Genomic DNA, 26,054 nt, shown 5'->3' with positions numbered 1-26,054 from the left:
TGTAATGAAGGCTCACTGAGAATTACAACTCACATCTGTCATTGTCACAGTCTGCCAGCTGCCTTCTGGAGAAGGCCTCTCCACTCCTGGTAGCCACACCCCTTGGCAATAGGTAAACATGAGACTCAGCCTAATTCACCTGAGTTACAGTGGTTGGCTTGGGGATGGGAAGGGGGACCTGATCTGGGCCAGTGAAGGTCAGCCCTGACCCTTCTTTCGCTCACAACTGCTAAGCTGACCTGAGGAAAGCCTGGAGCTTCTCCTAACCAAGATTACTAATATCTGGCGTATGTGGGAGGCGATCGCAAGATGGGGGAAAGAGTAAAGCAGGGCAAAGAGAATAATGATAGTCAGTTGGAGTGGTGCTACCAGGGACCTCCAGGAGGTGACAGAGCAGAGGCCAGGGTGTTTATACACCAACCCTCTCCTGTTCCCAAAGGCTACTCCTGAGGGCACTGATTTGGGTGCTTCTGACCAAGTGGAGCCCTACTCATGACAGGAAGCTGCCTCTGGCAGGCAGAAGGGCATGGAGGGGGACTGGGGTCATGAAAGGAGCTGCTGTGGCCATGCCTGACTCCCCTGTCCCCGCAGGACTGGTCACCAGCCTGCCTAGGCCAGCGAGGACGCCTATGGAAGGGCAGTCATGTGTAACTTTTTTTTTTGTCAGTCCTGGGCCTTGGACTCGGCCTGAGCACTGTCCCTGGCTTCTTTTTGCCCAAGGCTAGCACTCTGCCACTTGAGCCACAGCGCCACTTCTGGCTGTTTTCTATATATGTGGTGCTGGGGAATCGAACCCAGGGTTTCATGTATACGAGGCAAGCACTCTACCACTAGGCCATATTCCCAGCCCCTCCCCATGTATCTTTGCACACTTGGTCTGCAGTTCTTTCTTCCTGTCTGCTCTCTTAGCACAGGCCCGGCACACAGCACAGTAAGCACTTGATGTCGCAGTTTCCTCCCACACTTCCAGGAGTCAGGGCGCGTTTCCCGCCCTGCAGACAGACAGCACTGTGCGGACTGTGGCCAGGCAGAGAGCTCTGCCCTGGGCTTCTCTGGGAAGGAGATAAAGCTGATTTACTAAAACAGTGGAGATCCCTGCCATTTTTTCCTGGGGAACAATAACACAGACTTGGTAGCTCTTGTTTCTTGGTCTCCTTTATTTTGGCTGCCTGACAACTTGGTGTGCAGCTTTCTACACTGGGTAGAAAACAATAGCAGGTGTGAGGGGGCGCCTCACAGGACCAACAGAAGAAAGGATGGCTCTGGGCTAGACTTTTGGGGCTTTCCACTGCACTGGAGGAGGCCCAGAGCCAATGACACCAGCAGTCAAGGGGTAATTATAGAAGACACAGGGAGCCCAACGGAGCCCCCTCCCCTGCCCCCACCTCAAGGCCAGCCACACCTCTGCTTGAGCCTTGTATCTACCCAAAAGAGGCAGATGTTGTTCTGGTCCAGTGACAGAGACAAAAGTAGTAAAAGAACAAGCAAGTAAGCAAGCAAGCAAACATGGTAAACAAACACCTGGGCCTCCGTGGGGCATAGTAGTTCAGAGGAGCAAGGGACATGCAGGCCGGCATGCTAGCCCCAGGGTCATGGGTCCTGGATGCCACTGCCAGCCAGGCCACCAAGCCTCTGAGGTGATACCTCCCAGGCCTCTACAGGACTGGCGGGTCTGCCTGAAGCTCAGGCGCCAAGTCAGAGGTTTTGGCTCACACTGCTTTCCCACCCGCGCTGCCCCCTTCCCCACGGACATGGCCACAGGAGCCCCACTTTCTTCCTTTGCTCTGGCTTTGGCACAGTCACCCGAGAGGGGTGAGGGCAGGGAGGCCTGGAAGGAGTTCCGCAGCCTCGATTCATCTGTGAGAAATCCAAACCACATTTGGAAAGCGGAGCCAGAAACTGTGTTAAAGGAAAGGGAGGGGGGAGAGGTGGAGGAAAATCCCCATTAAGGAAACCTAGACCACAGGGCATTAAAAGAGTGCTTGTAAATGTCCTGCCGCCCCTTTACGGCGGGGTTGGCTGCTGCCTCTCTTCAAAGCCTGACAGATGCCGCCCCAGAAATACGATAAGCATCACACGGAAGATGACACAGGACCGCAACAGACTGAACAGGGCTTAACTTGTTCCTTAAGGCTGAGAAGAAAGCAGGTCTGGCAGTATCCAGGCATGAAGTGCAGAACCTTCTTCCTGCCACCAGGGCCGGCTGAGAGGTGGGACTAGCAAGGAGCAGGAGCCCCTGGTAGAAGTTTTGGGCTGAGCCAGGCTCACACTCATAATCCTAGCTACTCAAGAGGCTGATGTCTGAGGATCATGGTTCAAAGCCAGCCCAGGCAGGAAAGTCCATAAGACCCTTTATCTCCAATTAATTACCTACCAGTGGAAGTGAGGTTGTGGCTCAGAGTGGTAAGAGTGCTAGCCTTGATAGAACACTAGCAAAAGAGCTCGGGCACAGCACCCAGTCCCTAACTTCAAGCCCCAGGACTGCCAAATTTAAAAAACAAAAACCTGGGGCTGAAGTCCTGGCTAGGCTGCAGGCCGGCTGTGTGACTATGCACGTCGGTCCTCTGCAGAGTGCATGGCGGTTCCCTCCAGACCTCTAGAAGGACTTGCAGTGTGGCCCCAAGAGGGACAGAGAAAGGGCAATGAGTGCTAGGAGCCACCAAGGCCCTTACTGCACTCCACCTACACCATCGGGCTTCATGCTTAATCCTTGCAGCACCCCTGAGGCAAGTACTTGGCCCAAACCTTTTCTATCTAGGAGAGATAGCAGCTCTGAGAGGTTGAAGAGCTTGTGCAAAGTCACACAGCTGTTAGGTGTCCAAGCTGGGCTTTTAAGCTTGGGGGGAGGGGGGGTGACAGGGAAGGGGGTGGAATTTAAGCATGTCCAGTGAGGAGGAATGCTACCACCAAATCCAGACAATTCTTTAAGCTCAGACTCTCTAAAGCTTTGAGTGTCGTGTGAGGGCTTAGAATGGTATCTGTGAGGGAGGGAGGTGAGAAGAGTTAGCCCACGGGCAACCAGGATCTGCAGAGCCCTTGATGGTAAGACGGCTCTATGTCAGTCAGGGATTGCAGAAACAGGCAGCACACCTAGCGGGGAGCCGCAAGCGTACTGCCGCAGCCCAGAACCCTGCCTTCCAATCCTAGCACAAGTCACTCCTAGGCCCAGGGCACAGCAGGCGGATGGCAGGTGGGGGTGAGTGTCGGTCCCCACAAACTCAGTCTGGGTGTCTCTCAGTCATACATACACACAGAGGCTGTTCCTCAGAGGGAGATTGGGTTGGAGTGAGAGTGGACTCACCCTCCAGGACCAGGTTAACCCAGAGAGCAGAACCAGGGCCAAGCTGTCCCGGCTCCACTCTGGGTAGGCGTGGGTGTGGCGGCCATGGTGGGCAGTGGCTTGCCCTCCTGATGGGAGCCAGAAATAAAGGGCCCCATTCAGCCTGAAAGCCTCAGCTCCTCCCTGAGGGGAGCCACCCACCCTGGGGAAAGGGGATGAGGATGCTGGGCAGAGCCTCCTGGCAGCCTCTTGTGGTGGCCTAGCCCACAGTGGGTGGGGAGGGCGTACAGGGCACCCAGGGCCCAGTTCTTGGGGAGAGGTGGTAAGGAAGGCAGACGGTGACCTGAAAGAGGAAAATCCTGGTCTGCAGAGGATCATGGGAAAGCCTAGCTTACCCGAGAGGCTGCCTGGGTTTCTTGGGATGGCCAATGACCTCCCTGCCCCCCCCCCCCCAAGCCTGCTGTCCTTGAGCTCTGGCTTTACTGGCAGAACTGAGGCCAGAAAGTTCTGCTCAGCACCCTCCCACCACCATATTCTATGCCTCCAGCTCAGAATGCAAGGATGTGATGCTACCAAGCAGACAGACCAAGCATTAAGCGCTTGGCCTGTTTTCTCCTTGAGTTATCTGATTTGCATAACAATCTAGGATCTAGGGTTGTCTGGTTTCCACAGATGGATAAACTGGAGGTCAGAAAGGTGAGTTACTACTCTGTGGTAAGAAGTAGAGATGAGACTTAAAAGTACCATGGTCTCTTTGTCTAGGCCGATCGAAGGTGTCTGTTCTTAATTTCTTTACTACATTCCTTCCTTCCCCTGCACCCAGGGCTCAGGGTTCGTGGCCTACCTTCTCCAGGAGGCACAGCTCAGCTCTAGCTGACCCACTCATTCCATCCATCTCAAGGGCCAGGTCCTGCACCAGAGGCTGGGAAGTGATGGCCCTCGCCCTCTGAGAGGCCATGTCAGCTGATGAGGACACGCACAAGGGTGACAGGCCTGAGGAAGTGTAGGAGCCAGGCCAGGGGAGGTGGAAGAATGTTCCAGGCAGAGGGAGGCGCGTGAGCAAGGGCCCACACATGAGAGATTAGACACATGTGAGCAGCTAAGTTCAGTGTGTCTGGTCAGAGGGGCCCATGCGTGTCACGGATACAAGTTATGAGCGAAGCAAGGTGACAGTTTGATCACAGGGGCCACATGGAGCATAGTGAAGTCACTCAAGTTGCATATTCAGAAATACTAGAGTTCCTGGACCTTCAAGAACAAGGTACACAATTTTCTTTCTTTATTTTGTTTCTTGCCAGTTCTGGGGCTTGAACTCAGGGCCTGAGCACTGTCCCTGGCTTCTTTTTGCTTAAGGCTAGCACTCTGCCACTTGAGAGCCACAGCGCCACTTCCAGCTTTTTCTATCTATGTGGTGCTAAGGAATCGAACCCAGGGCTTCATGTATACAAGGCGAGCACTTTACCACTAGGCCATATTCCCAGCCAAGGTCCATGATTTTTATCTGAGGGGACACAATCCCCTTCATCTTTTTGTTTGTTGTTGGGTAGGGGCTGGCAGCCTGTTGTGGTGTGGACATTTCAGCCCTGCATTGACAGGGCTGCCCAAGGGCTCCAACTCAGCTATTTTCCTACCTCCAAAGTCTACTCCAATCCTAGCCCAAGACTAGGATTTTTTTTAAATAAAAGAGAATGGAGGCATGGTAAAGCACTTGCCTATCAAGTGCAAGGCCCTGAATTCAAACCTTGATATTGAGGAATCAAAAGAAAGAAAAAAGCAAAGGTCCGATTTACCACCTGCCAAGCTGCCTCAGCTCTGGCATTTCTCCCAGGCATCACAAAATGCTGTGTGTGCAGGACAGAGATAATGAGGGCCGGAGCCCACCTCACCATCTGCCAAACCAACACCCTGAGAGGTGAGAAGAACCACTTGCGTGGCACTCTGTGGTTCAGAAGGAGCCTGTACATCATGTCCATGAATTACCTCTGCAGACTGCCAGATGGGCAGGTCTGGGGCCTGCTCCATCATCTCTGCTACCCGTTTGTGGGAGATGTACTGAGGTGTTTCCTTACCTAATAAACATTCAGGCTTAGTGTATGCCAGGAACTGGACTCAGAACTTTGCAAATATTAACTTGCTTTTCTCTCCCAACAGCCCAGAAATGCAGATACTATGTCACTCCCCTTCAGCAAGACCACTGAGAACAGAGAAGTTAAGTGACTTGCCCTAGGCAGGACAGCTAGTAATGGTGCAGGGTAGGGACTTAAGTCCAAGTAATCAGGCCCTAAGTTGCAGGAGGGTGTCCATTTCTTCCAAAATTCAGCTTTTAAAAATCCTTGTGATGGTCGGGCACAGGTGGCTCACGCCTGTAATCCTAGCTACTCAGGAGGCTGAGATTTGAGGATCATGGTTTACAGCCAACCCAGGCAGGAAGATCAGTTAGGCTCTTGTCTTCAATTAACCACTAGAAAACTAGAAGTGGAGCTGTGGCTCAAATGGTAGCATGTCAACAGCCTTGAGCAAAAAAGCTCAGGGACAGCGACCAAGCCCTGAGGAATTCAAGCTCCAGGACTGTCACATGCATGCTCGTGCGTGCACACACATTCCATGTGACCACAGATAAAAAAACTGCAGCTCAGAGGTAGTTTTCTGGATGTCCCCACGTTGCACACTGCTGTGCTAAAGGCCAGCTGGAAACCAGGGAAGGTTATTCAGCTTTGCTGCGCATTGTCTGTTCACCAAGAAGGTTGACAGATAGGTAAATGGGTGTGAGGAGGGTGTTTGCAGAGGGTGACAGGTAGATGGATGTAAGAGTAATGGTAAGGAGGGTGTTTCCTGAGCCCAGGGAGCAGCTTCTCTAGGCCTTACTGACAAGATGGAAGCATCCCAAGAGACAGCTCAGTGACTGAACAATTGTTCCTCACCACCCAGGCCTTGGTGATTTGTGACCTCTTGCTGCTTTGCCAGTATTCATGTCTCCAGATATTTTGGAGCACTATTATTTATAGACCACATTTCTATTTATATCTCCATTGAATTCCTAGTAGCTCTAGCAGGCCCCCCCTCCAAAAAAATAAAACCCTACAAGTGAGAGAGGGGAGGATAAGAAGTCTTTTTCTAAGTAAGTCAGGGGCCAAGGTGAAGGTCAAAGTCTTGGCTATGTGTATGCTCTTTCAGCTGGAGTCCTGGGGAGGGTAGAGGGTGGAGATTCAAGACAAGGGGGCTTTCTAGACTTCTGAAGGAAATGGGGGGTGGAGACAGAGGATATGGGGAAGGGCACAAAGCTAGCCTTATGCAGAGACAGCCCTGTTCTGCTAATACAGTGGGATTTGAGGCAGGCCTAGAAGTGCCCCGTTACCTTGAAATGTTTTCCCTTTTGTATAATATTCCATCAGTAGGTACTAACTCCTCTTGCCTTTATGGCTTTTAGAAAAAAAAAAACGATCAAGTCTAATCCTTGCCTATCACAGATGGAGAAATTCAGGCAATGCATCCGGAATCTGAAATGAGTAATGGGAATCTACTAATAATGTACAGGAGACCAGCTGAGATGTGGAGAAAGGGATAGGCACAGCCAAAGAAGCTGGGGACTGCAAAGCAGGTTCAGAAACCTTCCTTCTCCAAGTTTTAGGAATGAACAAGTGAAACTATGGGACATTTCCTAAGGTTCTATTTTGGATCCCAAATGAAAACTTAGTCTCTCCACTACACAGGAAAATAAAGTGAAAGCAGGGTTTCTTTTGCACACACTTTTAGTCCCTGTTGAATTGTAATTTTAGATCAGAATCTATGGTATTGTCATTACATAGCTACTTTTAAGCGTAATTTTCTAAAGCCAGCTTTTCTAGTAGTCAACGATTTCCTTCAGGACACTATGCCTGCAATTTCAGCATTAGCCAGTAGGTGGCGGGTAAAAGTAGGGTAGGTTGTGTGTAAGGGAAATTCCAAAAAAGTAACCTTGACAAGACTCTACCATAGGAAAATGATAATATTACTGGGTGCTGGTGGCTCACACCTATAATCCTAGCTACCCAGGAGACTGAGCTCTGAGGATCATGGTTCAAAGCCAGCCCAGGCTGAAAACTCCATGAGACTCTTATCTCCAATTACCCACCAGAAAACCAGAAGTGGAGCTGTAGCCCAAAGTGGTAGAGTACTACCCTTGAGCTGAAGAGCTCAGGGACAATGCCTGGCCCCAGTTCAAGCTCCAAGACCAACAAAAGGGAGAGAGAGAGAGAGAGAGAGAGAGAGAGAGAGAGAGAGAGAGAGAGAGAGAGAGAGATATTCTTCTGTTTACAATAGTTTTAATCTGTTCAAAGCTCCTGAGAAGACCCTGAAACTTTTCACCAATTCAACTGAGCCCCAGAGATCAGCTATGAACAACTACTCCAGTGTCTCTTGCAGGAAGGAACAAGGCTTTCTCTTAAGCAAGAACACTGGCCAGCCCTCAGGTTGAAGCTGTCCGTACCTATTCCCAACTGCCAAACCCTGAAAATTCACCCTTCACACCAGAGGCAAGAGGCTACCACATTGCATCACCCCCACCCCATCTCAACTCTCTTCCTGTGGCTCCTGCAAAAATTCTTTTATATAGACTAGCAAAAGAGGCTCCATAAACTCAGCTTATTTTTCTTTCTTAACCTTTTTGCCCAAGTGGCCTTTAAAGACCTTCCGTTGCCAGGCACCAGTGGCTCTTGCCTGTTATCTTAGCTACTCAGGAGGCTGAGATCTGAGGATTGTGGTTTGAAGCCAGCCTGGGCAGAAAAGACTCTTATCTCCAATTGAGTACTCAAAAACAAACAAACAAACAGAAGTGGCACTGTGGCTTAAGTGGTAAAGCTCTAGCTTTGAGCACAAAGAGGCTCAGGGATAGTGCCCAGGCCCTGCATTCAAGCCCCACAACAGACAAAAAAGTAATAATAAAAACAAATAAATAACAGACCTCCCTTTCCAGGCAGACCACAGGCATTACATATCTGTAATTCTACCTACCCAAGAGATAGAGGCACAGAAAAGAAAAAAAGGAAACACAGACCCTATCTCCTTGGCTAAGATTCACCCTGCTTTAGAAGGGAGTGGAGAGAAAAGGTTAACTCACATCTGACCAGGGAGTGTGGCTAGAGACTAAGCATCCTCCTGCTTTGGCTAGGGATGGGAACAGATGACCTTGCTGTTATGACCTCACCCCACAGGATGCAGGACATTAGGAATAGGTGGGCAGCTCAGGTATGAGTAAGGATGTAAGACCAAGGCCTGACCCTCACCAGGGTACTGCAGGAAGGCTCTTTTCTCTGTGCATCTCAATTTCCAGTCAGAAATGGATTTGCCATTGCAGCCTCAGTGGTGAATAGCCAAACACCCCAAAACATCCTAAAGACAGAGCAGTCAGCCCCTTAAACGGCTCTGATGGCCCTTATGATACTGTTTCTTAAACTCGCTTTGTTATACTCAGACCTGACTCAATGGGCAGCCTTGCCATCAAGCTCTCAGCCGGCGCCTAAGCCGCTGACCTACAGACCGCATTCTGAGCAACAATCTCCACAAACCGAACACGAAGCAGCCCATCTCCCAGAGTGGATCATCCAGGAGGACAGCTGGCCATATGATAACCAAACTCATCACCACACATTGGCTTTCCCTGACGCTCTCTGCCACCCAGGAGGCGTCCCTAAATGCTGCTCAGGATAGAGGTGAGGGAGCCCGGCATCACACAACCAAGAAGGGGCTGAGTCAGGATTTGAACCCCAGCTCTAAGACCTTCAGAGCTGAAATGCAACTGGCAAGAAGCAGTGTTTGGTTTAACACCGTTTTGGTTGAACAGCTCCAGGAGGAAGCCTAGGAATGGAACCAAGGCCATGCTGGGTACTACCATGGTGCATAGAGCAGCAGTCACACAGCTTTCTGTGGCCCCAACAGCTCTGACAGTTCTCCTGGTCCCTGCTAGTCTCGCCTTCCCAGTTCATTTCCATTAAGGTGAAACTCGACCCTTTGAGTTCTGTCCTGGGGAGAAACAAATATGGCTTCTTTTCCTTAGGAGGTGTCACCAGGACACCCTGCCTGAGAAGAGTTGAGATGGGTGAGGCCTGCCAGCCCTTCTGGCCCTCCCCAGGACTTCCTCTCCTGCCCCTGGAAGCTAATCCAGATGAACAGACTCTACCTTGAGGCCACGCCAGCCCCCTCAGGCCACTTGTGGTCTGGAGATCAGGCATCCTGGCATCTCGGCCTCTTCCATGGACGTCAGTGCCGGGCCTTGGAGGTGAAGGTGGGTGAAGTGTTTCCAAGGCCCAGAAGGGCTGGATGAGTGAGTCCTCAGTGTATACAGTCTGGGGGCACACTCCAAGGTCTGGCTCAGGCCCTGCCAGGAGGAAGAGCTGACTAGGGCTCTGTCCACATGCCTGAGTGTAGCAAAGGGGGGCCCTGGAGAACAGCAGGGAGCCCAGTCAAAGATATAGGGTGACAGGTGCCCCTCCTACCTTCTAAGGAGGTGGGGATGGGTTTCCCTATCAATGGGTCTCACTAGGCCTGTGCCCATGGTTGACCTTCCCAATCCACACTGGACCTACGGAGCAGAGTGCCCGCAGGGTGGCTGCAGAGGGAGGCTGCCGGACACAAAGCATCTTTCAAGAGGTCTCAAGGCCTCCTCTGCCTCAGAGAGGAGGGAGGGATCCATTTCCTTTTGCCCCCAGGGGTAAAGTGCACAGGGCAGGGGTGGGGTGGGGCCTCGCTGTGAGAGTTGGCCTGTTTCCTCCCCAAGGGCTGTTGCTCCCCCCCCCCCCCAACAAAATGACCTGTGGGCCTCTGCCTCTACCTCCTTCCAGTCCCCCCATGCAGCGCCTTGGCTGTGCCTTCAGGAGGCATCAGATCTGTCCTTCCCTTCCCTGCTGCCAGGTGGGCGGAGCCACCATCCTCTCGAGCCTTCTACCTGAGCCAGGCCAGCCAGCCTGAGGGGAGCAGGTCAAACAGGATGTCTAATCCTGTGGTCCCTCAGCCTAAAACATCTCACCTCACAAAGATACTCTCACCCTGTAGCTGGGCCCAGAGAACTGGGGCTCTGGCCCTGTGGTGGAGGCTCCCAGCTCCTATCCGCCTTGAGAGCTTGCATGGCCTCGCACTACAAACACACACCAGCCTAGTGTCCTGGGCTTCTTCCAGGCCCAAGAGGCCCAGAACCTTCTTCATGTATCCCTAGTAGAAACTGCTTGTTTGTTTGGCTTTCTTGGTTTCCTACAAAGGTAAACTTCTCAAGAACAGTGTCCTGGCCTCTAGTTCTCAAGCCTTATTACCAGGACTTAGAGCTGGGCACCGTACACAGTAGGTACTTAATAAATGCTTGTGGTGGGAATGAATGAGTGAATGAATAAAACCCTTCTGTGTTGGATTGGAGACTGGGCTGGGGGCCACAGGCCCTGAGAGCAGGGGCCCTAGATTATAGAGTGGGAGAATTATTTTTGGGGGTAGGGAACTGTAATTACAGCGCGAGAAGACCCAAAACTTCTAGAGGAGGCTGGAGGGAGGTGGGTAAGCCTGTAATCTTGTTGATGGCTTTTAAACCCCAGAATTACCAAGCAGACCCTGTTTTTCCTTCTTCAGCACATCACTTTGTCTTTTCCTGCCTTTCCAGGTTACCAGTGGGGCCCAGACATTTTCCAGCCCCCTTCCCTTTGGCGCTGTGGTCCCAGTCAGCATCCGTGACTGCGGCCTTCCCCACGGCTTACACACAAACACCCTGAGGACGGTGGGAGGCGGGCGCTCCCCATGCCGCAGTCCAGCGCTGGCTCCCACTGCCCTTCCCCCTGCTTCCTCTGGTGCTGGACAAACACCGGATCTGCTGCATGGGGATCTCAGGGTAGGGAGGGGAAGGCTCCCCGTCTCCAGTTCCCCCAACGTCCTCTGCACTGCCTCTTCACTAAGGGGCTGGTATGTAAACTGGAAAGCAGGCACAAAAGAAGCAAGCATGCCTACTGTCTAAAAATATACCCCTCTAAGTTCCAAAGGCCACGAGCTGTCTGCAGGTTGGCAGCTCCCACCTTGATGATGGTTATAGGTGCACGGTGACCCCTGAGCAACCCCACTGGCCTCTGTGACTCACCCACCTGGGGTGGGCTACAGTGGGACGGACTCAGCGATCAGGGTGAGGGGCTTTCTGGGAGCCCAGAGAACCCATAGCAGCCAATGCAGAGGCCCAGCTGGCTTCTATACACGAAAGGACCATGCATAGCCTCTCGTAGAATAGAACGAGTTCTGCTCTGTCGCCTGACTTCTGAAGTCCACAGGCCCCTGGCCACCGTTGTTTGCTTTTTACATCAGCGGCTACACACTCTGCTTCATTTCATAATGACCACTTCCTCCCAGGGAGCCTCCTCGGGCCAGCGAAGTCAGGATACACAGGAAATCCACTCCAATCCCAGGATGGGCAACAGGAGATGGATTTTCCACAATCGTCTTTTAAAACAAGGCAGAAAGTTCCATGTAAACATAGGCTGCTACATACACAGAAAAGGCTGGAAGTGGGTGCTGTGGCTCAAGTAGTAGAGTGCTGGCTTTGAGCAAAAAAAGAAGTCAGGGACAGTGCTCAGGCCCTGAGTCCAAGGCCCAAGGACTGGCAAAAACCAAACCAAAACAAAACAAAATTAAAAAAAAAAAAAAAAAAAAAACCATAGGCTGCTGGCCCCACCATGACTACCCCAATAACTGAAAGAACTTCATTTCTGCCCTCCCTCTAAAAAGCAGAAAGGCAGGTACATATCTCCTGCAGGTTTTTGCTTTTGGTTATCTTTTCAAAGATGTCTGTGTACAACCATGGGCCACAGAGATGGAGTCTCTCTGTAGCAAAGAACAGGTTTGCTTCCCACCTGTTATGTCTTAGGTTTCCTAAGAGCTGGGCTCCTCTCCTGTAATGTAGCCCAGTGCACGTGCGGGCATTGACCTGAGCCCATCCTTTCACCCTGGGAGCCTTGGAGGCTATGAGAACTAAGGCAAATAGGCCAAGGCTCATGCTGCTTACTGCACTACGATAAAGTCTTTTGCCTCTCACCCCAAACCTTTTTCTGTGGCATCTGTAAAACCCTAGTTCTCTAACTTAAATCAGCTTGCAAACATGGTATGAGACCCGTCACATTTCTACTCTCATCTCAAATGACTGAGGTCAATTGAGGTGACAGCCCCATCTTCAAGCTCTATGTCTACCCTGGTTTTCAACACCTGTAGAAACCCCAAACCCTAAACATGAAAGTAAACCTGGGGAGCAAACAAACCCTACTATTATTATTATTATTGAAGCAAGGATGTAGTTCAGGCTGGCCTGGAACTCAAAATTCTCTTGCCCCAACCCCCTGCTTTCTGAGATTACAGGTAAGCTAACATGACTGGTATCACACAATAAGTCCTTGGCTCGGCAACACGTTTTTTCGCACACTTTATTTAAACAGAATACCACAGAGGACACTCACAGGATGCTCTGCTGTGTCCTGAAGGCCTGTACTTGTACAGAAGGCCCCTGGAAAATGCCTGCCCACAAGGAAATTTCACCCAAACCTTTTTGCTGGAGGTGGCAGGCAATGTGAGCTGCCTGGCCTGGGAGCGAAGTTTCTCCGGGACTATTGTCCCATTGCTGCCTCAGCGCTGAAATGCTGCTTCTTGGCATCTCCATCTCCTCACCACAGAAGCCCATGGCTTGGCTCTAGGGACTAGGCTAATTGAGTTGTGCCAGTATCAATTTCCTGGTTCTGATCACATTCTGTAGTTCATTACCTGAGCTGTTCTACTGGGGGAAAGCTCAGAGAGGGTGGGAGGTGACTTAATCTCACCTATACCAGGCAGGTATACAGGCATGTGCTCTGTAGTCCACTGGGGAAGTGATAGGGGAAAAGGACGGGGAGAGAGAGTATGTAGTAGCTTGGTGTTTTTGCAACAAATCATGAATCTATAATTATTTCAAAATTAGACGTTCAAAATAGCCAGGCACCTGTGGCCCGTGTCTGTAATCCTAGCTACTTAGGGGACTGAGATCTGAGAATCACATTTCAAAGCCAGCTCATCTCCAGTTAATCACCCAAAAACAGCCAGGGTAATTTAGGCTTTTTTTTTTTTTGCACAAAAGCCCAGGGATAGTTTACAGGCCCTGGGGCTGGTATACACAAATACAAAAGAGTTTAAAATAAAAATATGATATAGGGCTGGGATGTAGCTCAGTGGCAAAGTGCTTGCCTAGCAAGTACAATATCCTGAGTTTGAACTCCAGTACCAAACAGGAAAAGACCAAAAAAAAAGCTGCGACTTAGGAAAATAAATGGCCAATCTTGTTAGGTTCCTAATTAAAGGACAACAATAATACTCAGAAAGCTCTAGGGGCTATCTGATTTGTAGTCATATAAAATAATAATGCCTTAAATAGTTTAATTGCAAAATATGAATTACCCAGTGCCAATAACCTCTGCTACTCAGTGGAGGTAGAAGAGCCCTCACCTGTGTAGGTCGAGTGTAAGATGAACAGTGAAGGTCAGGCCATGTCCCAGTCCTAGTTAGGACACTCCTGATTCAGGAGGAAGCCATGACAGCCAGGAGGAGGGGCTCAGGTCCCTAACCCGGGAGGTGTGGGGAGAAGAGAAGAGGGACAAAGACTAGCTGAGGCTGGCTGTAGCAATCCCATGGCCAGGTAAAGCTACAGGACACAAAGGAGAAGTGGCGACTATACCGCTCAGTGCCTAGTGATGAGGGAAAGTGAGCTGCCCCTCCCCCACTGGGGATGCTGCCTGGCAGCGGGAGGGGAGGGAAGGAGGGTAGAGAAGCTTGACACAAGACTAGACACATAATAAGGGCTCAAGCAAATGTGTCTGTACATAGGCGAGATGGATCAAGTCCTGACACAGGCCTCCAGCTCACGACAGGTGAGCAAGGGAGATGGCATTGTCTCAGAGACATGCCATGTTCAGCCAAAGAGATGGTTGTGTCTAACTCTCATAAGGTGGGATCTGGAGGCACAAGTCTGAGAGAGCCAGGCCCCTTTCCTCTGACACCCTGCTTCTGGGTTTCTAGGTCCAAGAGTGACTTCTTGCTCCTTCCTGCCCAGAACCCATGTGGGATGCTGGATTAGAGACACACCTGTCCCACATGGGCTTCTAACCCTCTCCTGGCCCCTTCCCTGGGCTCTGCGGGTCTCACAGAGCTCAAATAATCCTCCTGAGTGCTGAGATTGTAGGTGTACACCACTATGCCTGCCAGGCTAAGTTTAAAGGCTACTTTGTTCCGTCATGGAGACGGGACCTAGGACTCTGGGAGGGCTAAGGGAGCACTCGACCCCTGAGCTAGGGTTACTAGCCTGAGTCTAGACTTAGCTGAACCACCATTTCTGCTTGCTTTGTCCCCTGCCCTGGCCTGCTTGCCTCCTGGTGTGGAAACTTCACAGAAGAACACAGCCTCCAATATCACTTGCGGACAAATCCTTGTGTCTAAATCTCTAGAACATGCCACGCTCCCCACTACCCTTCTCTGATACCCTCTGCTCCGGGGACTTCTTCGATCCAGGACTGCGAATCCCCATGTCTACCCATCCTGGCCTTGTTCTGATTGGGTTGGGTTATTTTACAATGATCCTTTTCCTTTTTCTCCGGGCTAAGGAGAGACTAGAGTATGAAGGGGCTAAGGAAGCTTCCAGTAAGTAAGAGGAAGCCAGGGACAGGGTCTGGGCTGGACAATGGGCAGCAATGCCCATTCTGAAGTTGTGGGGAGTGAGCAAGGGTGGAAGAGGGGAGGAGGTCAATGAAAGGGCTGCGGAGAAGGCAAAGCCAGGGAAAGGGCGATTCTTCTTTTGTGGGTGTCTGAGTCAGTCTCAGTCCTCTTCACAATGTGTCCCACTATGCATGGTCACATTTATATGGGGGTCGGTGTCTGTGGCTGGGCTTTTCCCAGTAGGTGGAGACAGGTGACTTTATTCATCAATAGAGGCCAGGAGTTGACACTGAGTAAGACAGAGAGCTCAGCACGGATTCTCTCCTCACTGGAGTCAGTACTAAGATGAAACTGAGCAGCACTGTGTCAGCTGCTTAGTTATCATCTTCTGTGGCAACTGACAAGTGGTGGTGGTGGTAGGTGTGCCTGGAGACAGGACTGAGAGTCAGGTGTTGGCTACACCTCCTGGGCTGGGTGGCCCTGTGCAAGTCTATCAGCATCCCATAGCCTGAACTCCTGAGTTCAAGCCCACTCCAGTACTGACAGAAAAGGAAAAAGAAAAACAGTCTCACGAAGTAGACACTGTTACCCCACCCATCTTCCAGACGAGAAAAGAGAGGTGCAGAAAGTTAATAGAACTAGTAACTGACGGAGTCAGGTTTTCCGGGAGTATATGCAGGTAGTCTGGTGTGGAGTAGAGGGGCAGCATGCCCAAGCCATGCCTACAGCCCACCCTTCCATCCTACCGGCCTTCAGGGTCAGCTCTTCCCCCTGGAGGCCACAGCCGACGTCCTCAGCATAGTGTGTTCTCTGCTTTCTGAACTCCTTTTCCAGTCACACTGGGAACTGCATGGTGATGCAGTAGAGAGGGCCATGGCCTGCTTTAAACTGTTCTGATTCTAGTCTTGTCTCTCACCATCTCGAGGTTCCTTAAATGAAGATGTGACCTTAACCAGCCACACCACGGGCTGAGATGGACTCCTGAAACAGAATCTAAAATGCTGTCCTGGCCTTATAACCAGGCAGAGCTGGTCCAACCCCATCTCTGCCAGCTCCCAGGCAAGCCATGATGGAACGAGACCTCTGGGAGCTGAGACGCAGAGTTTGTACTCTGTCTGAGGAAGGCAGGGGCATTGGTTCTGCGGGCAACCCTTCGCTTTTTCCTGGGAGAACCTGCTCTCTCAATGCCTTTGGAGAAAAGAAAACCAAGTCTAAGAGCTACAAGACAGTAGAGACAGCTCTGAAATGGCCAGAGAAGCCACTTGGACCACAGTGGCCTAAACTAAGGGCTTCCAGATCCCTGGCAAGTCGTTCATATGCAGATTCCTAGGCCAAACCCCATTCAGCATTTCCAGCGTAGCAGCTAGCCTCTTCTGGGCCCTTCTCCAGGTCACCCCAACCCTCAGTCCTCACCCCCCAACTTACCTGGGAGGAAGGGTATAATCCTTTGCTTGGGGTCTTTTTGGCCACCTTCGATGGGAAACTTATCCAGAAGCTGCATCTGAGGAGTCAGCAGACAGAGGAGAAAAGTTTCAGAGAAGGGAACTGCCTGTGCATAGCTTCTGCACCACTCCTCAACCCATTGTGTTCCTGGCCCATTGTGCTCCTGAGATGACAGATGCCTGAAATCCCTCATTTCACAGATAATTAATAACCCACAGGGGCCATGACAGAGAGGAGGCCAGAAATCCTGTGCATCAAAGTGGGAGGGTGGTGGGGAGACTCTGGAGATGCCCTGAAGGCCTGGGACCAACAGGACTTCAGGCCAGGCTGAGGCTTCCAGATACTTCTGCGGACCCAGTTCTTTTATATTTCATCTGCACAGTGAATCCTTCAGCCACCCGCCATCCCAAAGCCTCCTAGGGGAGAACCGAGGAAGGCCCCACCTGATCCTGCAGACACAGACCACCCACTTTCCAGAACTCGTCTGCAGAAACAGACCCAGATGTTATTTTAATTGCAAAACCAAATTGATCTCACGGGCCTTCTGCTAGGAGACCTGTCCCTCTGCTTCCTCCTTTTCCTCCCTGAGACCACTACTGTTTTTCCAGGGACAAACTCACTGGAAGAGTTTCCATGAGTATAAAGAAAAAGTTGTTGTTTTCTTTCTTTCTTTTGCTGTTCTAGGCTGAAATTCTGAGTACACTGAAAAAACAGACAGGAGGCAGGCCCCTGGGTGTGGTGGACGTCCCTTCCCAAGCCAGGCAAGGTTCTGCAGTGCAGGGCCGACAGCCAGGATCTTGTCCCACTGTCCCAGCTAGTGACTGAGGGCACTCAGGGCACCTGCTTCATGTGGGCCTCAGATGTATCCTTGACAGAGATAAGAAGGATCTGGCACATAATACCATGGGCATCCATTCCCCTAGTCCTTCAAACATCTACTAAGCACCCACTAAGAGCACTCAGCGTTAAGGAAAAAAGCCATGGGGTTTCCGTGTGTTCCCATTTCAGTGGAGGAAGAGATCACAATTGAATGTCGTCTGTCAAGGGACACCTGAAGTAGAGTAAGATGTGAGCACCACAAGGCTAATCACTGTAATCACTGTGCTGAGGAAGTCCTTGCCAATTTGAGGCAATTTAGCGGAGACATACAGGAGAGGAAATGAGCCACTGTGAAGGAAGGAACAGCCCAAGAAAAGGGAAGTGGACATGCAAAGAGCCTGTGAGGCCAGCGTGACTGCTGGGGCATGAGGCAGGCCAACAGGCAGGCGATGGAGCTGAAAGGCTGGAGGACCTTGGGGACTGTCCTGACTGAGGATTTAGCCTGATAGAAAGAAAGTCTTCAAGTGTTTCGTGCAGAGGACAGATGCCAGCTGGTCTATGCTTCATAAAGATGGCTCCAGCTCTCTGTAGTGTTTTGGCCACTGAATGGAAACAGAAGGCCAATTAGGAGCCTATGGACCAAAGTTCTGGCACTGAATGTGACGAGAAGAGATTCAATGCTAGAAGAGAGAGGCAGAGACAAGACCGAGACTGCCTATCTATCCATCTGTACATCCAGCTCTAACATGTGATTTTAGGCTTGCCTCTCACACTATCATTGCCTAATATGCATAAGTTATTTGGAGCCCACATAGGAAGGCAGAATCATTGATGAATGAGTTCCACTCAAAACAAGATAGAGACTGCACCATAATTAACTTTCACTTCCCTGAACATAGATGGATAGTTATAGTTAGCAAAAGCTGGCTCATGAGTTTTCAATGCTGTAACTTCAACTCTCAAACATTTAATAATTCCCTGCTATGTATAAATATAGCCATTAAGCCACCACACTATGAATTTAGGATTTTTTTTGTTGTTGAGAATGGGTCTTAGACTGGCCTTGAACTCCAGATCTTCCTGCCTTCACCTCCCAAGAACTAAGATTATAGGTATGCACCATCAAGCCCAGAGTATTGATTTTTTAAATTAACATTTTCAAATAAATTCTATAGACTTGAACTCCTGTTTTTCGCTTTTGCCCATTTCCCACCCATATTCTATTTTTGTACATTCCATTTCTGTATTCCATAAGTAATTTGTGCTTACTGAAGAAAAAAGTAGAAATCAGAGAAACAGAGGGTGGTCAAAAAAAAGAAAAAGAAAAAGAGCTGGATGCTGGTTCCCCAAACTTATAATCCTAGAGATCTGGAGGACTGTGATTTAAAGGCAGACTGGGCAGAAAAGTTCACAAGATGCCACCTCCAAAATAGTCACAAAGAGCTGAACTACAGGCCTGGCTCAGGTGGAAGAGCACCAGCTGTGTGCAACCAAGACACCTAAGAGCAAGGCTCTGAGTTCAAACTCCAACTAGCAACAGAAGAAAAACGTTAGGTTCATTAGCATACACGTGTAATTCTAGTACTAGGGAGGCTGAAGCAGGAGGAATAAAAACAGACAAGCCTCCCAAATGACAGGGAATTTGAACAGGATCCTGCAAGAGCTGCAGGAGGTCAGGGAACGCTTCCTGGAGAAGACAGGCGGCTATGCCTTGGCAGAGTAACAGTTATACTCCCTCTGCCTTCTTCACCAAAGGGCCGTCTGAATTTCCTCAGTAGACCACAAACAATGGAAGCAAGTGTAGCTGGCAAGTAAGGGGGCAGGTTTGCATTGTTTTTTCCTCCAAAAGTTTGGGGAGGGAGTCTGCAGGAGCTTCTCACCCAGCTTTCCTTCTGGCAGCTGACTGTCCTCTCTCTCTGAACAGCTGGACTAGCCTGGGCCTCTTCCTCACTCCCACCCCAGCCAAGATAAGCCCATCTGCTGAGCATCGTGTATCAGTGGGGCCCCTCCACAACTGTGGGGCCCTAACAGGTCAGTCACCCCTAAGCCTCAGGAGCCCAGGCCAGCCACACCTGTCACCTAGTCCTACCACCACAACCAAGCCAGCCCAGCCTTGGTCATCCCCACAGCTCACTGCCTACAGGAACAGGAAGCCCCGCTCGCCAGCGGACAGCACCATGTTCTCTGCCTACAGGTCACCTTTCAAAGAAAGCAAACCCTTAGCTTTGGCTCCTGAACAAGCCAAATAAAAGCAGCCTAGCCCAGCCAACTCTGCATGGCGCCAGAAGCATGGGGGCACACAGGGACATAGCACCCAGCCTCTGGGCTCACGGGATGGCAAGGTGATGGGCAAGGGGACCCAATGTCACCCCTCAGGAGAGGCAGGCTGGGCTTGCCAAAGAAAGCAATCACATGGACAGGCCTTAGGTGAGAAAGAAGCCTGGATGCGTGGGCAGTGAGGAAGGAAGGCTCCACCCGGCAGGCTGTGTCATGGCTGGCTACCTTTTCAGGCAGGAAGTAGATCCTCCTGTCACTCCAGCAAGGACCTGCCCAGGCCAAAAGAAAAGCAGGTCCCATTGTCAGGGCCTTTCTAGAGTGAGGGGCATCCGGCCAGTGGAGGGCCATGTAAGCTCATTAGAATCTGGCAGTATGTGAAGGATGCTGGACTGTTTATCTAAGGGGTGGACAGGAAGAGAGATGCAGGACAGCTCGGCTCCAAGAGCTGGCTCTAGCCAAAAAGTAGATTCAGAGGCTCTCCTTGGACAAGACCACAGCAGTAAACACTGGGGGGGCCTTGTCCTGCCTAGTTACCACACAACTGTAACCCAAGAAGCAGAGGGTGGAGAACCATTGGGACCAAGTCTTCAAATCTTTTTTGGGGGGGTGGGGGTGGGGGTGGGGAGGTACTAGTGTTGGGGCTTGAACTCAGGGCCAGGGCACTGTTTCAGCTTTTTCATTCAAGGCTGGCACTCTTGTCACATGAGTTACCACTCCACTTCTTTTTAGGTGGTTAATTGGAGATAAGATTCTCATAGACTTTCCTGACCAGACTGGCTTCGAACATTGATTCTCAGATCGCAGCTTCGTAGGTAGCTAGGATTACAGGCCTGAGCCACAGGCACCCAGACAGTCCCCCAATCTCAATCCTGTGACTATAAGACATGACACGAGAAGCTAAAGGATTCCAGACTTAGAAATTTTCGTTTTAAAAAAAGAGACAAGGCCACCTACATTTCTGTGGGACCTGGGAAGATCAAGCGAACCTCTGAGTTCACTTGTCATGTGATCACTGAGGACTTAGATGCTGGAGACAGAGAGTGACAGTAAAGCAAAAAGCAGCGTTTCCTGACAGTGCTCACCCTCCCTAGCCTAAGATGTACTCCCCCCTTTCTCTTCATTTCTTTGATGGCCTTACAAGTCTTCCTTGGCTGTCCCAGCTAAAGGTGACTCCTCCTTTCTTGGAATCCCCAAAGCACTTGTAATTTGTATTCCCTACTTCATGACTTCACAGTATTTTGTGATTTGTTTATTTAGTCAAGTTCAACTCATGTGCAAGAGAGAGCACCCTTGCCTTTGAATGGCCTTACAGAGCCGATTTGACACAAAGATACACAAACAACAGATTAGGGAGGGACTGACTAGACAGCAGCTGGAAGATGATTATTAGCAGATCCTTATTTGTGGGAAAGTTCAATCACATCAGAATCTCACAGTGAGTGAAAGGTACAGAGCAGTTCAGTGGATTTCTCTGTTTAAATTAAATCAAACAGCACACCTTAATATATGATTTTTTCGGTGCAGATATCCTGTCACTTCAGAATCATTTGCTGAGAGGATTATGTTTTCCATGTTGAATCACTTTAATTCCCTGGTCAACAATCGAAGTGTTGGGCACCAATGGCTCAATCCTGTAATCAGAGCTACTCAGGAAGCTGAGATCTGAGGATCTCCATACAAAGCCAGCCTGGAAGATAAATCTGAGCACCACCTCAGCAAGCTGGGCATGGTAGTTCATGCATGCAATCCTAACTACGTGGGAGGCTGAAATCAGGAGATGCGAGGTTCCAGGCAAGCCTAGACAAAAAGTTAGGGAGACACAATCTCAACCAATAAAAGGCCAGGCATGGTAACACAAACCTGTCACCACAGCTATAGGAAGGAGTCAGAGACTGGATCCAATACACTTGCTCATAAAGCATAAAGTACCGCCATGTATCAGGAAAAGTAGTGGTATCCGGGGTGGAGGCCCTTGATCACTTATTCCAGTGATGTGGGATGACTGCACAGTTGGCATCAGTGCTGGGAAGGTCAGATGCCTGATGCGCCACTCCACAGGGCACGGGGCAGGAGGGCTGGGGGGGGGGGGGATCCTGGAGCAGCACCAGAAATGTGAAGAGATGGAGAAAATGTCATTTCTGAAAGTCAGCGGGAGGACAGAAGTGGGCATGGTTAGGGTCCTGGGGTGGGATTAGCTGGTGAGACCCTGCAGACGCATGCTGCCACCTCTAGCGGTGGAGCGCAGGGACTCAGAGCTGCCTCCTCCCTCCTCCTTCCAGGACTGGGGAAGAGGCCTCTGCTTTTCCAGCAGCACACTGGGTCAGTTTGCCTTTTAACATGGTGGAACTTGGGCTGATGGCCTGACAGTGAAGGAAGGGATCAAAGATGTGCTGACAGCATGCAATCTGGGAAGCCTCTTCAAGCTCAGGGAAAGTTCTCTCCGAGGCCCAGAAGGTGCCTAAGCAGGCTAGCTGTCCACCCCCACCTCCCCTGAAACCACCCCAGTGGGGTCATTCCATGTGCCCCATCTGCCACCCCATGCCCTTGTGCAAGATTGGAGCACTGGATTAGAGTCAAGAAAAGGCCCCAGGGCTATCCCCACAGCTGTAGTGCCAATCCATGGAGAAAACACTGAGGAAAATACTGCCAGGTGCCAGGCACAATCATGTCCACCCTGTCTGAGAGGAGGAACCTGGACTTCCTGCTTCCAGTAACCGGGAGCCCCTGGAGGATTTGGACCAAAGGAGGAAAGCTGTAAAAGTGGAATTCTAGAAAGACACATGTGGCCAGTACATAGGCTGGAGAGTGACGGAAGAGACATCTGTGTGGGGGCCAGAGAGATCCTGGTGGCACGCCAGGGTGTGGGAGGGGACACACCCCCTCTGAGAATGAGGTCTGCCTGGATGGGATGTTTTCTGGCAGGGTCCTGGCTGTGATCCCCCGGTTTCCTCCTAGGGGTCTCTAGGCCATTTCTTAAGCTTGCCAGACACCCCTCCTAAGGCTCCTAAACTACCTCCAAAGCTGCCAACACCTCACTCGCCTACGCAAACCTCCAAAGACATCCAGAGAAAGGAAGAGGCCCAAAAGCAGGAGAACAGACAGAACCTTCTATCCAAGAACCATGCTCTCAGCCCTAGTTTTCTGTTTGTGACAGGATCTCATTTTGTAACAGACTGGGGCCTTGAATTGTGTGTGTGTGTGTGTGTGTGTGTGTGTGTGTGTGTGTGTGTGTGTGTGTGTGGTGTGTTACTGAGGCTTAAACTCAGGGCCTCAAGCTCTTGCTTGGCTTTTTCCTCTCAATGGCTTTGAATTCTTGACCCTTCCATCTTCACCTCTTGAGTACCAGTCCTAGTTTTCCTTGATGCCTTCCTCTATTAACTGGACCAGCACTGTGGCCCCTAAAGTCTCCCAGTCACCCTGAAATCAGTCAATCCAACATCCTCCCCTTCCTCCTCCTGTGTCCATGTGTCTCCACTTGCTATTCTTTAATTCATTACAAGTAGGTCAAGATATACTCTGGGTTCTCTTCAGATCGTATAAATCTTTCGCCTTTTACAACTAGGTCAAGATGCACTGAAGCTTAAACGTTATCTTCCCCCCTCAAAAGTCTTGCACAAAAGGAAAAGAAAATAATAGGCTAGCGAGAAGGCAGGGGTGGCATGAAAATGCCAATCAGCTCTTCTCTGGTCCCTGCCCTGCGGTGTGGAGTACTCACTGCCCAAACGCTTTCACTCTTCAGATAGAACGTGGCCCTGGAGCTGTGGGTCAACACCAGCTCAGCCTTCCCAGGTAATAGCTGCTGGCCTGGTCTAGAGCCTAGGAAAGGCCTTGAGAGTGTCCTCAAAGAGAGATGAGTATGGGCTAGGAATATGGCCTAGTGGCAAGAGTGCTGGCCTCGTATACATGAAGCCCTGGGTTCGATTCCTCAGCACCATATACATAGAAAATGGCCAGAGTGGTGCTGTGGCTCAAGTGGCAGAGTGCTACCCTTGAGCAAAAAAGAAGCCGGGGCAGTGCTCAGGCACTGAGTTCAAGGCCCAGGACTGGCGAGAGAGAGAGAGAGAGAGAGAGAGAGAGAGAGAGCTGAGTATGTCCACCCAGGAGCCAACATTGTGACTTGAGTGGCCAGCAGGTCTTGGGACCTCTGGCTACAAGCACTACCTGTCCTATGGACTTGGGGAGATTACCTCCACATCATCACTGCCCTTCCTCCACTGCTTAAGAGACCATGCCCAACTTTGACAATCCCAATAAGGTCACTGCAACTGCTTCCCTCTGATGGCTCATCTCCAGCTCCATGCAGGCCCTGTGTAGACTCAACCACTTACAAACCATGAGCCTATTCATGACTGCTGTTATGAGTGGCCTGTCCTGCCACGCTCTCATGCTCTTCCCCCTTCACAGCTGCCTGTGGTTCTCCCCAACACAGTCCTGGACTGTAACTCCCTCCACAATGTGGCTGAGATTCTAGAACTGTGCTTGGAGCCCTATGTTACATGACTTGCCCATGTGCTTGTCTCCCTACAAAAGCCTGCAAGCATCTTAGAACAGCTGTGCCTTGACAGTCCCACTGTCCACCTCTGACACACAGCTGAAGACATTTAGCCCACACTGGTCATGTGACTGGATCCTAACCAATGGAGCAGCTGTGAGGTTTCTCCCAGGGTACCACCTGTAGAATTTCCCCACTCTTCCCTCTACATTCTCTTCTCCACTGGAAAGGTGAACACAAAAACCCTTGCAGGATGGGATCACTAAGGCAAGCATCACAACCCTAGCACATAGGAGTCGCTGATCATTTGTCTCTAGAATGTCCTTCAGGCAAGGGCTTTCTAGTGTCTCTGCAATGGGAGACAGGAAGGACAAGCTAGAACCCAGATGGAAAAGGAGAATCCTGCAGTGAAAATCCCAGTCAGGTAGAGTTGCCAGGGGAAGCCCTGTAAAAGCAGCCCACACTGCTAGGAACACCACAGGGCAGCCTTGGGCATGCACTCTGCAGGCTTCCTTGAAGGAGCTATTCCTGGAGGGAAAGCTGAGTCCTGCCCAGGAACTGGGAACTCCCACAGGAAAAGTTCCCGTGCAGAGTGAGGTGTCTTCCAGTCCACCTGGGAGCCCAGCTCCAGGTCACTCCTCCAGGCGTCCGCCCTGCCCTGTGGCTCACCCACTGAGGAGAGAAGGTTGCCCACCGACGGTGAGGTGTGGAGAGAGGCAGGGCAAGGAGAAAGACCCCTGGCTGCTCCGGATTGCTGGGCACTCAGGATTGCTGGGTGATCCAGAGAATAGTCCAGATTCTAGACTGCAGGACCACAGCAGCAGAGCCCTGGGACCTCTGAGCACGTGCAAGGCATTCCTACACATAAATATTCCTCCCCCTCAGGAGCTCCTGCCCTGGACAGCTCACATGCTCAGTGACCCTCCAAGCACTGTACCACCTCAGCCGAAGGCAGAAAGAAGGGAACCTAGGGGCTGGGAAAGTGGCTTAGTGGTAAAGTGCTTGCCTAGCATACATGAAGCCCTGGGTTTGATTCCTCACTACCACATACACAGAAAAGGCTGGAACTAGCGCTGTGGCTCAAGTGGTAGAACTCTAGCTTTGAGCAAAAAGAAGCCAGGGACAGTGCTCAGGCCCTGAGTTCAGACCCCAGGACTGGCAAAAAAAAAAAAAAAAAAAAAAAAAAAAAAAAGCAAGCAAGCAACCTAGCATTCAACAGATCCCTCTATCTGTCCCCCAGAAAGTATCTGAAGCAAATGGGGCAAAACTTGACCTGTGTTAACTCTGGGAGATTGGCTCATTGATGCAGGTTACTAAAAATTGTTTGCGTTTTGTTTTGTTTTGTATTTTGAGACAGGCTTATTACTATGTACCCTAGATGGGATTGAGAACTCATAATTAAAACTAAATAATAGAAAAAGAAAAGAAATAGAAAAGAGCTGTCTGCAGTGCAGAGAAGTAGATGGGTGAGGCTGTGCTGGAGTGGAGAGACCCAAGAAGAAGTAAGTGCAGCTACTGAGAGGGGAGGCAGAGCAAGCGGGGAGACCACAGCTGGGTGTGGAAAACGCTGAGCCTGTGTGACAGCAATGTGACAGCAAGCTGAGACACCTAGAGGGGGCACTTGGACCAGTAATCCACCCACAGGTCAGCTCCTATTCTTTCCATCCTCACCTTCTCAGCCCTAGCACACAAATATGGCCAGCTGTTCACCCTCTTTTCTCTCTCTAGTTGATGGTAGAGGAGGATCAGAGAAGACACTCAGCGAGGACAAAAGCCTGTCCAACCTGCTCCCAAAGCTCCATGACCCAGATCAGCTGCTGGCTACTCCAGAGACAGCATGACCCTACAAGAGCCACTCCCTTTCTGGGCAAATGTCCATGGCTATTTTCTAGGAGACACAGCAAGAAGGTAGGTGTGCCCCGGAGGACGGGCTCGCATAGGATGGGGAGGGATTAGTCAGCGGGACAGATGCATGAGGCCACCATTGGCCCCCTGCACTCACAGGGACCCTGGACATGGCATAGCCCAGGAAAGGCCATATGTAGACCTTCTCCCCTGGGAAGGGCGGGCCCGAGGTTG

The 26,054-nt window shown here is 50.8% G+C and overlaps 1 protein-coding gene across 2 annotated transcripts in view; it reads right to left on the bottom strand.

Annotated features, from left to right (window-relative positions):
* Sh3pxd2a (SH3 and PX domains 2A) overlaps positions 1 to 26,054 on the bottom strand; it is a 179,084-nt gene that overhangs the window by 100,348 nt on the left and 52,682 nt on the right. For both annotated transcript variants that reach the window (XM_048338315.1, XM_048338314.1), the window contains exon 3: positions 16,370 to 16,445. In XM_048338315.1, the coding sequence (XP_048194272.1) occupies positions 16,370 to 16,445 (76 nt within the window). The remainder of the gene's footprint in view (positions 1 to 16,369; positions 16,446 to 26,054) is intronic.

The sequence above is a fragment of the Perognathus longimembris genome, chromosome 2 (assembly GCF_023159225.1).
Source record: "Perognathus longimembris pacificus isolate PPM17 chromosome 2, ASM2315922v1, whole genome shotgun sequence".
NCBI classification, from domain to species: domain Eukaryota; kingdom Metazoa; phylum Chordata; class Mammalia; order Rodentia; family Heteromyidae; genus Perognathus; species Perognathus longimembris.
Note: the sequence above shows the minus strand (reverse complement) of the source record. Positions and strands in the feature narration are given on the sequence as shown.